The sequence below is a fragment of the Zeus faber genome (assembly GCF_960531495.2).
Source record: "Zeus faber genome assembly, chromosome: 14".
Classification (NCBI taxonomy): Eukaryota; Metazoa; Chordata; class Actinopteri; order Zeiformes; family Zeidae; genus Zeus; species Zeus faber.
This window is the reverse complement of record NC_137200.1, coordinates 5,252,991-5,266,133: the sequence shown is the minus strand read 5'-3', so window position 1 is coordinate 5,266,133 and position 13,143 is coordinate 5,252,991. Positions and strand designations below refer to the sequence as shown.

General features: G+C 40.4%; 1 protein-coding gene across 1 annotated transcript in view; it reads left to right on the top strand.

Annotated features, from left to right (window-relative positions):
• The window catches only part of stk10 (serine/threonine kinase 10), a 59,189-nt gene that overhangs the window by 37,394 nt on the left and 8,652 nt on the right, over positions 1-13,143 (top strand). The window contains exons 8-11 of the mRNA XM_080013873.1: positions 2,301-2,441; positions 5,009-5,305; positions 5,444-5,890; positions 12,085-12,215. Coding sequence (XP_079869999.1) covers positions 2,301-2,441; positions 5,009-5,305; positions 5,444-5,890; positions 12,085-12,215 — 1,016 coding nt within the window. The remainder of the gene's footprint in view (positions 1-2,300; positions 2,442-5,008; positions 5,306-5,443; positions 5,891-12,084; positions 12,216-13,143) is intronic.

Sequence of the window (13,143 nt, the reverse complement as noted above, 5' to 3'; positions counted from 1 at the left end):
ACCAAAACTAAAAACAGCACCATTGTTGTTTCATACAACTCAGGAAACACACAAAAATAAATTGATCGAAAAAAAGACAGGAAAACCACCACGGGAACGCACGCACGGTGCAGTGCTGTCTGGAGGAGAAAAATAAACTCCACCCCAATTCTCTGAGTTAGGTTTACGTTTTGCCTCAAATGCGAAGTATTTCCAAATGCCAGTCTTGCTGATTTCTCTCAAAACTGGTCGCGGAGGCTCGGCACTTGCCATCTTTAATAAGATAACACCATAACAAACCAGAGCGAATGAGACAGTGGAGACAGTGAGTGAGAAGAGGCAGCTATGTGGGTGGTGGAACGGGGTGTGTGTCAACTCGCTGTCAGAGAGAAGATGTATCTATAGAATAGAAATGTATAGAAAAATCTATATTTTTGACAGCACTAGTCTGCAGACATTTTTTGTTCATCGGCCTTGTGAATACAGGCATCTGCCGATGTCTATTACCTCAAAATGCGCAAATATAAGCCTAATTAATCGGCCGACTGATTAATTGGTCGACCACTAATAAAAATGTACACACTCTCTGATTGGAAGACTTTTACTTACATTATACTAGGAGGGACAAACAATCAATTGTACTGTTTCAATTCTGAATGACTTTTAATATTGTAGCAACAGTACTTTGCTTGGAAGTGATCCAACCATGTTCTGCTTGAAATGAAAATACCACCATACGAACTCAGTTGTCACAAATTAATTTAAATATTCCATTTCTGTATTTGACTGAATTTGATCTCTGAAATATGATATAATTATTATGTATAAAAGTCCTTGGACAGTTACTCCTATAGAATAGACCCTAAACAGGAAAATATTTAACGGTTCTATACAATAACTCAGAAATAGACAGTGAAGCAGAAAGATTAATTTACAATAAATCTGACATTAGATATAACAGTTTAACAGTTAACAGAAAGTTGGCAATGAGCCTACTCTGTACACCAAAACTATTATTGACAGTAAACATACGTACCCCTGTATTAACCAATTGACATTATGGTGGTGTTAATACTTTATGGTTATGGGTTAAATTCACGATGCACATTGAAGCATAGGTTGTCTGCTGTGTAAAAGACACCTGGGCGACACTCGGCCAGAGCTGTACCCGAGTCATTAGACTAGAGCTCGCTGGCCGTTTGTCACTGGAGACGTTGAAAGCTCCTCGTGGACCAAGCTGTCCCGTTTGCCAGCTGTACCAATTAAATTATGCCATGGTGCAAAAGTTGCTCAATAATAGATGACTGTTATATTATCCCTGCGTCACTCCATGTTAACGGAGCGTGTCGGTACCTGCTCCTTCACTGCATTGTTTAAACTGTGGAGATGCACGGGACACCCACTCTCAAGTAAAAATGCTTTTATTTATTTCAAGGAATCACTTTTTTTCGGTTTCCTGTTTTAAACTTAGCCCTCGTGTAGTACGTCTAGGTAGGTTTCGGCCCTTTCTCCAAACTGGTTGCTCCATCGCCCCATTGCATGGAACTCCTGTATAATGCAAGTAATGTGGGAAATTAACAATATGTGCTCAGTGCAAAAACTCACTCTACATTTCAAGCAAAGATAACAAGATGCCACGGATTACACTGTATATTGACTATAGATGATGCAAATTTGAGGAGTTAACATGAAAAATGTTTTTATTGCTTTATCCCCTATTTGTTCCCCATTTCTGATTTATTTCTTTATTTAAAGAAACAAAAATAGCAGGTAGATAAAAGGATGAGAGATTTTCTGTTCCTTAATCTGAACAGTCAAACCTTTTCTCTCCAACTATGTTGACATTTTTCACTTTCTCCAAACTGCTTGTTCACATTTAGGTGAGAATACATTTGAGAAATGTTCAGATACTGACACATGTATTTGCAAACGGAGCAGTTTTGTTGACATTGGCGTTACTGATGAAGGGATGAATAAGGCTATTGTGGAGACAAGAAAAGGAAAACTGAAAATTGGATGAAAAATGGAGGGTGAAGTCGTCAACAAAAAGACAAGTGTCAACAATGCCAAAAAAAACCCCCCATGAAAACAGATAAGTGGAGATATAAATAAAGTAAGCATATTAGACTAAAAATGCAGATCTGTGTGAACATTGCACTTGAACTCTCTCTCTCTGTGTGTGTGTGTGTGTGTGTGTGTGTGTGTGGGTGTGTGGGTGTGTGTGTGTGTGTGTGTGTGTGTGTGTGTGTGTGTGTGTGTGTGTGTGTGTGTGTGTGTGTGTGTGTGTGTGTGTGTGTGTGTGTGTGTGTGTGTGTGTACAGCACCCGTTTGTCAGCTCACTGACATCCAACCGTCCTCTGCGGGAGCTGGTGGCGGAGGCCAAGGCTGAGGTCATGGAGGAAATCGAGGACAATAGAGAGGAAGGAGAGGAGGAGGAGGACGACGTCGCAGAGCTGACCGTGGTAACCGCCCCCCCTCCCCTTTTTGGGTGTTCTTCGACGAAGAAACACTGTTGTGAACATTGACAGGGTTTTTACTTGTTCATCACGCGATCAGTGGGGAAATGTCCACGGCTCTAGACAAAAAGGAAGTGGGTCTTTGGTTTCACCCCTGATGTTTCTCTGAACTGTGAAGCCACAAACTGTTTGCACCCATTTGCAAATACTTGCACATGTCCACACACACATTCACACACACACACACACACTACACACCCATTTCACATTCCACTTCCACCTTAATGACCCGCACGCATTGGGCAACAGACCACATTTGATAAGATTTTGTCTCTGGGACCCCGATCTGAGAAGATTTTTATTGTTGGATAAGATTTTGTCTGAACTTCTATACCTGTCTATAGTTAGTTAGGGAGAAACCACCATAAAACATTTTCTGAAATTAATTGATACACATATTCACAGAGAATGTGAAATAATTAATTTAAATATTAAAGTACACAATGCCTTCTATATGGCCGACTTAGTTGTTTTTACTATTGTATTATTTTAGTAGTTTTTCTGTGTTTTTCTTATAAAAAGATTTATAACTAACATGTACCAACAATTACAGATGGATGTTGTTACAGTAATGTACCCCTACATTACTGTAACAATGTAGTATTTCATATAACAGGACAATAGAAAAAGTAGTGAGGGAATGTAGTGACGGAGTACACATTCATTACCGTAAGAGCCATCTTTAATTGACTGGACATGTTACGGTAATGGATGTTTTGATAGCAAAAGCACAGCAAAAATACTAAAATAATATAATGGTTAAAAACAACTCACTTTCTTTGTGAATATGTGTATCAATTCATTTCGCCAAATGTTTTCAGGTTGTTTCAGGAGAACGACCCGAATTCAATTAGGGTGAAGTTTAACTATGAATGGTTTTGCTCGCCACCCCCTCGAACCTCTTATTGTACCCCTGGGGGGGTCCCTGGACCCCGTGTTGAAAATCACTGCTGTAGATACACCCAACACCTTTTTAACTTAATAAGTTTTAAACACGGCCTCCCTGCACTCTGCTCACCACAGCAGTTAAGGTCCCGTGGTTATCTCCAAAGCACTGGATTAGAAAGTGACATGGCCCTGGCGTGCACTTAGCCGCTCTCTGAACAAACAAAGGAACAGACACAGGAACACTGCCATTCACCCTCAACCCACAATGTCCCGCTAAATATAGGTGCTGCCCTCCGCTCTGGCTCCGACACAGAAACACTATCGCACTATCGCATCACCTCCCCCAGATGGGGGTAAATAATTTAACGTCAAACATTGTTCAGCTGTCATTGACGGACCCTTAACTAAATTCCACCAGCCCACAAATACACAGTACTTGGTGAATACCTATAAACCTGTTAGCCAGCATTTTTGACCAGAGAAATGGCAATGAGATAACACCCAACTAAGTTAACCATCTTGTCTCCATTGAGGTTTTGGAATAGACTTAATGGATTCAAGCTAAACTATTGACAATCCACATTCAAAACATACTTCCTATCTGACCGATTGCAACTTCCCTGGTTTCCCTCGCTGTGGGTCACACTAGATGCTCTCGGTGGCCCGTCGGAAGTCCGGGCCTGATTTATAAAGATGTTTCTACCTGTGCTGGGGGACGGTGGATTGTTATGTCAGGAAGCAGATGTAAAGTATGCACTGACTTAATATGATCTGTGTGGAAAAAGCCCGATGGAAGCCATTTCTAAGCGACATCACTTCCAAGATGCATTACAGTTTCCTGAGTTCCTTTCCTGCTGTCTCTCAACCCGATACAAACTTAAACGCGTGTGTGAGCAGCAGCCTTTACCGAGGATGGCTTTTAAAATATCCACATGTCCACGCCGTCTAACCGAATACCACAGAATGTCTCTCTTTCTCTCTCTCTCTGTGTTTCTTTGCAGAGCATGTGCAATTGTTGTAGTAGATCCTTCTCAGGATAGCAGAACAGACAGGTATGGGAGTGGTATAGCAAGGGGATACTGTCCACGAGTTAATTGATTGCAGATGGCGTCGTTCTCTCGGATGGATAAAATGCTAAAATGGGTCGCCAAATGTACTTTGGCAGCCGTTAATATACTGTACTTGGGCGGTCTGCCCAAGTAAAGTCTGTGTGTTATTTATTATTTTTTTTACAGAATTTTAAATTCAACCAACCAGTATTTACCAATGACCTGGCTAACTGTCTTTCCTGTCTCTCCCCGAGGTCTGTGTGTGAATGACTGGTAATTATTAGCGACACGTTATTTCAGACAAAGCTCCCTAGCCCAGGGGGAACTGGAGATGGACTATAGTGGGCCCTAAACAGGAATAAGAACATTCCTTCCATCCAGACCAAGCTTGGTTTTGAGTCGTGGGAAGCTGAGGAGACTTTAGCCTCTGAGCTACAACCAAAAAGCTGTAAAGTTAACATTTGGGATTAGACCAGTGGCTCAAAAGGCCAATGTATTAACATTTAGTAGGAAGTAGGCTAAAGCCCCTTGAACTGACTGTTCAGTAACTTTTGCACATCATTATACTTTTGTCAGACCAGTCAGACCAGTTTGGAAGGCGACCAATCTCCCGAAAGTCCAAGCCCCACCAGACTCATACCTATCCTGAGCAATGGGGCCCGTCCGGACAGTCCAGAGGAGGGACACCAACAACTGGTTGTGATGGTTCCTGTCCCCGTGCCGGTTCAAGAAACCCAGCCAGAAGATCAGGACGAGTTCAGCGACAAGCTGCCCGAAGAAGTCGCCCTGGAGTCGCACAACTCCACCAAGACGTCCAGCTCTGACTCTGGCATCGAGGATGGGAAGTGCACCCCCACCTCAGAGGAAGAAAAGGTATGTTTGTTTTTACTACTTTATGTTTCTAAATTCTGTCTAACAAGTTGCATGTACAAAAGTAGTGAAACAAATGAAACTATACAGTCAATAAAAAAGCACTCATTGAGGAATAAAATAGATATTTCCATGCCCAAGGTTGCCGTGGAAACCCCAGAGACTGAAGAGCCTCCGTCCCCGCCTCAGCCCAAAGTATCAGTGGGGACCTCTGTGTCCGTGCTGACCTCTGGGTCTACAGGTTCCTCTGAGGTCCCCAAGGTCCAGGTGTCTGATGAGGGGAAGGGCACTATGGTTAACGGAGCGCTAGCAGCTCCGAGCCCCAGTCGTCCAACCCCTTCAGTCCGGACCACGGCCACCCCGCCCTCCAGGAGATCCCAACCCACTCCCGTCCCGGTACCTGCACCTCGCGTTCGGCCAAAAGACAGTCTAAGGGAGGAGGCCCCCAAACGAGCGTCCATAGGGGCCAACACAGAGGTCGGCATGATCCATGCCAATGGAAGATTAGCCAAGCGGCCCTCGGATGCCAGCAGCATGGCCTCAGAGAACATGGACATCGGCAAGGACACCATCTCACTGTCCATCACAGTAAGTTTATTCATAATACTATGTTATTTCCCTTAAAAAATTAAGCTGTCATTTATTACTTAAATACACATGATTTTGCAATTTCTGATGCTGTATTTATTATCATTTCATTATATACATAATATATATATATACACACACACACACACACACACACACACACACACACACAATTTTTATTTATTTTTCCCCCCGGGTACGGTATCTCAACCGAATGACTGACAACGTCAACATTTGCAACATTTGTGTGTATTAGAAAACAGGGAATCCAAAAAATAGAACATAATAATTATTTGTACTTTACTTTATTTGTACAGCACCTTTCATCCAACAAAGAAACAAGTAACTTGAAATACTTTACATTAAAATTAGGCCATTAAATAGTAACAATAAAAACAAAGCCAATACGCAAAATGCATATACAAAGTGGAATAATAAAATAATTAAAGGGATGAAATGCATTTAAAACTGTGTAATAATAAGCTAATAAAGGTAGATTTACAAAATTGCATTCAACGAAACAAAATCGAACAAGCAAAATACATTTAATTAAAAAGTTAATATTTTATGCTTTAATCTTTTTTTTATTATAAACCTTGAGATTTGGGGTTATCAATTGATAACTGCAATTGATAACTGAAAAGAGACTGCGAAGTATTGCAATTGTTTCTTACACACAAAATCATGAAGTTACATGAATTAATGATTAATAAAGTTATAAATAAATAGCTAATAAATTAAATGTGTCCAAAAGGAAAGGGTAAAAAATTGATCCTGGCATATGGTATGTTCACTCTATTCCCATGGGTATTTATAATAATAATGATAACAAGTTGATGATGATGATGATGACAAAACATCTAATAGTTTGTTTAGGGTTATGAACAAACTGAAATGTTAACAGGGTGGTCAACAAGGGAAGAGGTGTTGGCGAGAGTTTTTTTTTTGTTTTTTTGTTTTCTTTTTGCTTTTTGGCTGTGTGTATGCTCCTAAAGAGAGATTGGTCTGTTTTATGAAATTTCCCCAAATACTGCACTTCTTTTTATTTTTTCTTCTTCTTTTTTTTTCCCCTCTCAAAATGTGACAGTAATTATGGATTTATATTAATTCTGTGAAAACTGTTTATTCAAACCTAGAATATATATGTGTATAAGTATTTATTTATGAGTTTGTACACATTATTCAATTTAATATGTAATTGAACTAATTGAGAAACAATGAGTTCACATTATCAACAACACCTGAATTAAGGAATTACTTTAATTTTAGATGACTACAATATCCTTGTTTGAAGTAGAAAGAAAGAAAAAAAAAATATCCGAGGCCTTACAGAAGAAGGAAAGAAGATGGAGAGAGTGAAAAGAGAGTGTGTAGGCGGTTGATGAATGGAGGCGGCGAAGAGAAGAAGGCTCCATTTTATTTGTGAGATAGCGGGTCTTTCTGGAACAAAATGTCACATTTTCCACTCGCCAGGACCAATGGCGCCCTTTGTGTGGGTGACTATTCAGCATTCAGTGGTGCGAGTGGAAGGTTCTGTGCTGACCATTGTCACAGTCACTTCTGGTTGTCCATGAGCAGGATGGAACTCCTATTGGGTGCCAGTGGCTCTCTCTCTGTGATTTGCTCTTTTTTTGCTTTATTTTCTGTCTCAGAACAGATTATTCAGCAGGCTTCTAAACTAGCAGCCCAGATTGAGATAGAAAGGCCTTGCTTTGTTTTGTTTTGAAAACTTGGTAGACACTTTCTCCTCTTTTTTCTCACCTCTTCCATCACTCTTGAAGCAGCAGCATAACTGAAAAAAGAGGTATAACTATCTATATATCTATATATCTATATCTATATATATATATATGTATATATATATATCTATATATATATATGTTGTTTTTTTTTACACACACACACACCGATCAGCCACAGCATTAAAACCACTGACAGGTGAAGTGAATAACATTGATCATCTCATTCCAATGGCACCTATATGTGAGGCAGCAAGTAAACAGTCAGTTCTTGAAGTTGATGGAAAAGTGGGCAAGCGTTAGGATCTGAGCATCTTTGACAAGGACCAAATTGTGATCGCTAGACAACTTGGTCAGCATCTTCAAAACTGCAGGTCTTGTGGGGTGTTCCCGGTATACAGTCGTTAGTACCTACCAAAAGTGGTCTAAGGAAGGACAACCAATGAACGGTAACAAGGCCATGGCCAGTCAATGGCCAAGGCTCATTGATGCGTGTGTGGATTGAAGTCTAGCCCGTCTGGTTCGATCCCACAGAAGAGCTACTGTATCACAAATTGCTGATAAAGTTCATGTTGGCTATGATAGAAAAGTGTCAGAACACACAGTGGATCACAGCTTGCTGTGTATGGGGCTGCATAGCAGCAGACCGGTCAGAGTGCACATGCTGACCCCTGTCCACCACCAAAAGCGCCTACAATGGGCACGTGAGTGTCAGAACTGGACCATGGAGCAATGGAAGAAGGTGGCCTGGTCTGATGAATCATGTTTTCTTCTACATCATGTGGAGCCGGGGTTAAGGTCTGATCTGATCGAGCATCTGTGGGATGTGCTGGAACAACAACTTCGATCCATGGGGACTCACCTCGCAACTTACAAGACTTAAAGGATCTGCTGCTAATGTCTTGGTGCCAGATGACTGCAGGACACCTTCAGAGGTCTTGTGGATAAAGAAGATATAAAGAAGTAATATTATTGAGTATTTGACAACGGTGTTCAAGGACAGGTTTGCCGGTGGTTCTTTTGTCATTTGTTCTTTTGCCCTTTTGAGTACAGGTACTCCTCACTTAACAACCTACCTACTAGCTCTCTGACCAGTCTGTATTGTATGCTGTGTACAAATGTGTCTCAGCATCAAGCATCTCCTCATGCATCACCCTTCTCAGTCTCGTTCCCGCAGTCTGTCAGTATTCACTACACTAGCGTTCGCAATGGCCACGCCCCCTTACCGTGAAATTAACACGGGTCCGACCAATTCGCTTAACGGCCTGGTCCAAGGAACGGAACTCGGTTGTTAAGTGAGGAGTACCTGTTTACCGCCCGCTATAGATTTAGGGCTGGGTATTGGGCAGGATCTCACAATATGATTTCAACACCAAGAGTCACGATAGGACTTGATGAGATAGCTCACTGTATGATTCCATATCGGTTCATTGGCATTTTATACATGAGAATTGTTGCAGACATTTCAGTGTACCATCTGACGTGCATTAGAAAAATATTTCACAGAACAAATCAGCCTCATACGTATACTTTCATTTTCAAATTGATTCAGGATTAGAAACCATATAATTGAATGAGTATAGCCTTTAAAGACATTTTAAACTCAAGGCATTTTCCAAACGACCAATAACTGTTTCAAACAAAACACTCATCACTTGGAGCAAAACAACAACAGCTGAGCTACAGAGAGGGGGAAAAAAACTAAAAAGCATCTAAATAGACAGACGCACAGTAATAGTGTGTAATTATCTGTGTGTGTGATGTATAGAAGGTGTCAGCGAGACAGAAGCAGTTTCCAGACGAGTCTCACACTAAGACTCCTGTTTGCTCAGCTGCTGCTCTTCAGTTCCTCATCACCACTGTGATGATTTTGGGCTTCTCTCTCTTGTGCGAGTCATCTTGTGTTCGTAGTCTTTCAGGGGGAGGAATGCATTTTATAACTGAGCGGTTTAATCTATGGATTATTAGTTATATATATTTTGTACTATAATCATTATCAGCTCATGTGTCACATTTATATCAATGTCAAACCCACAAAAGGAGGGATAAGATCAACACATGACCAAAAAAAAAGACTTCATATTCAAATAATCCTGGTAAAACCGAATAATTTGACTCAAACGCAGAAAAGTACATTAATAGAGGAGTTTGTCGCTTAAATAAATCTACAAAGAAGATCTGATGTCAAGTAACTAATTGACATTTTTCCCCCACCTGGTGATATGTTATGTTTATAAGAGGGAAACAAATAGTCAAAAGTATAATCCATTAATTCATAAACTATGAATTCAATACCTGTAGCAAGAGGGTTGGTGACAAATTTGATAGAAAAACAGAACGATCATCTTGAACATTGGACAAACATTGGAATCTCAATAAATCGAAAAAAACAAAACTCAAGCAGAGCCAAGACAAATGTAAAAGGCACTATTTGGAAGCCAAACCATGGATGCATTAATTCATAATAGTGGAAAAAAAAAAAGTAGAATTAATTGCAAATGACTGACTTTGCATTAATTTGAAAGATTTATGAAACTATTTTTTTATTTTTTTTATTGCAAAACATTTTGTTTTCATTTACAGGCCGTAATTTAATGCACTCATGGATTGTACTTTTATTTTTGATAAAAATCTCCCTCAGAATGTGTACTTAAAGGAAAGCATCTTGAAGCTCTATGTTCTCTTTGGAACACTTCGGGGCAGTTTTGTTGTCACAGATTGGCCTAATTTTAGACTAATTCCCACTTTTTATCTTGACTAACTGAAATGGCCTTTTTCAGTCATGGTTTAAAATGGTCTCAGACTTGTCCTCGTCTTGGCTTAAAAAAAAATTTGATTTCCAGAAGAAAAATAAGTGCTAATCTAGGTCTAAGTGAAGGTTTGAATTAAATTTTTGGATTAATGGATGTGGCCTCCAGATCGACCTTGACAATTGAGAAAATGGATGATCTGGACTGAGACCAGCACCAAGACCAGACAGAAGGAGCCGTCTAGTCCTTCATGACCTTAGTCGCTGACTAGCTAGCCTTTCTGAGACAAATTTCTGGATTAATTTAGTCCTTATTTAGATTAAACCCCGTCTGCGAAACCGGCCCTTACTGTCAGTGGCCTGAAGGCGCTGTTGTATTTCTGTATCTTAAGCTGTCATTTGGGAGGGTGGAAAAAGGTCACGGGGCTAATCCAGTTCCGTGCTGCCATGACCCAAACCCTGTCTGAAGGATGCCGTCGTCCTACAGTAGATGAAGGCCTAATCCGCCGCAAAATGTTGTGATTTAAAGGATAATGTTATGTTATTTCAAGACTACTTCCTGCACGCCACTCCCCATTACAGTGACAGAGGCACAGAGAATGTTTTTTTTTTTTTTGTTTTCTTTTGTGAGTTGTCTACAGTAGAACTGGACCGACGGGAATAATAATAGAGGCATCAAACCACGGTTGTCACGTCTCCCACTGTGGTAGACTTTGCTGTTGAATATAAATATTTGGGAAGCTAAAACTCCCCTAATTACGGGTTTATTCATTGCAATTTCTAACATTGGTTTTAAATCCCCCTTAACATTTGGATGAAAAAATGACTGTGAAATCGTAACTATTTTACAAAATGATCTTACGCAATCTGCTCAATTTATTGCGATGAGGCGATGATGTAATTATTGTGACAACGCTACTGAGTTAGAACAATAATTAAACATAAAGGAAGGAATCTCTGCTGTTCATCCAATCTGCTTCACACTAATAATAATAAAAGAAAAATATAATAATATCAAACGTGTCATGTGTCCAATTTGGTGCAATTTGGACACATGACACGTTTGATATTAATAAACTTCCAATAAACAGACCAGAAAGCCACTCAGCCCTGTGCAGCAGTGGGGCAGGGCAACGGGGATCTGGGACTGAGTCGCATAGATGCGCACTGCATCCCGTTCCAAACAGCCATGTTTTGAACGGGCACTCCACTAGTAATCATATTTCAGCATAATACCATCACCATATACCATTATCATGTTATTAGATCATGATATGATCATAAACATGATCTGAGGTCTGGAGTATTTGCAAGTTTTATTTACGGCCATGGTTCTTGTACTGATATAGTTCAGTGCAATGACCCTCATTTGGGTGCTTTGACATGAAATTTGGGGATGGGATCTTGTGATTTGTATCAGATATAATGTAAAATTCCCTACGATTGTAAGGAAATTTGTTGATTTGTATCTCCTATTTTCCTATAAATATCCTATTGTCTGTGTCACATACAGATGAGGTTTGTATTTGTATTTTGTTTCATTATTTCTTTTTATTTTGTTTGTAAATGTAGCAAAATAATTAATATAAATTACCTTGCTTGCTTGTCGCTTTGTGTCCTCATTGTTTCTGGGTTACACCGATAGAATAACCTACCCGTAACCTTCTCTTATCTCTCTCTGTATTCCTCACCCCTGTTCCTCCCAGGGCTCGCGCTTCTCCAGCAAGACCCTGAAGCGAACCAGGAAGTTTGTGGTGGATGGCGTGGAGGTGAGCGTCACCACCTCCAAGATCATCAGAGACGACGAGAAGAAGGATGAACAGATGCGTTTCCTCAGGTACCGCACCTTCGTCCGCCGTCTGTACTTGTTTTGTCTCTTAACTCTCAAGTGTTTTCATCTCCCCCCTGCCTGCGAATGACATTATAGCCTCCCCGCCTCGAGATTCTTCCACTTCCTTCTTGCTCCCGGGGCTTGTTTACTGGAAAATCTGCACTTTTCCCCTCCCTCCGTCTCTAAAAAAGAAAGAAGGACAAAGGATGGTCAGCGGGTCCCTGGACCACGGTCGTGCTTTGGCTCAGAGTCTGCTGTCTGTTTACCAAACTATTTCAGGACTCCTGCTCTTGAGCCCCTTTGGGAGTAGTGCACACAAATACCAAAGCTTTTGTGGAAACTTCCAATTTAGGTTAGAACCCAAAAGGAGCCATTGAAGGTCAGATGTCAGAGGAGCAGCTTTTATATGCTGGTCAGGTTGAAGTCAAGTGTGTGTAATGTAAAGAAAAGAAGGAAAATATGCTCAGTTGCACATTTATACATGATATATACACAGTATGTGTCCCTCTTGTCAATTAACCTTTAAGAAACTTTAAATTTAAATGGACCACATGAAAGTAATGGCGTTTCCGCCTTTTGAAATGGAATAAGCAAATAAAAAATACAGCAAAATTTATTAATTGTGTGTGTGTGTGTGTGTGTGTGTGTGTGTGTGTGTGTGTGTGTGTGTGTGTGTGTGTGTGTGTGTGTGTGTGTGTGTGTGTGTGTGTGCGCGCCATTTTCTTGACTAACAAATGTATTGTAGTGTTTATTTATTCATACACATTTTTGTTGTGTAGACTTTTTACATGATATTCCTGTGTACCTACAATACTTTCCACATTCATCAACATCCGCACACTCAATGCAATATGACCATTGTACCACATTCTTAACACTGAAAGTTTTAAATGACATTTCCTCCAGTTCTCATGGTCTTTAGGGTTTTGAGTGA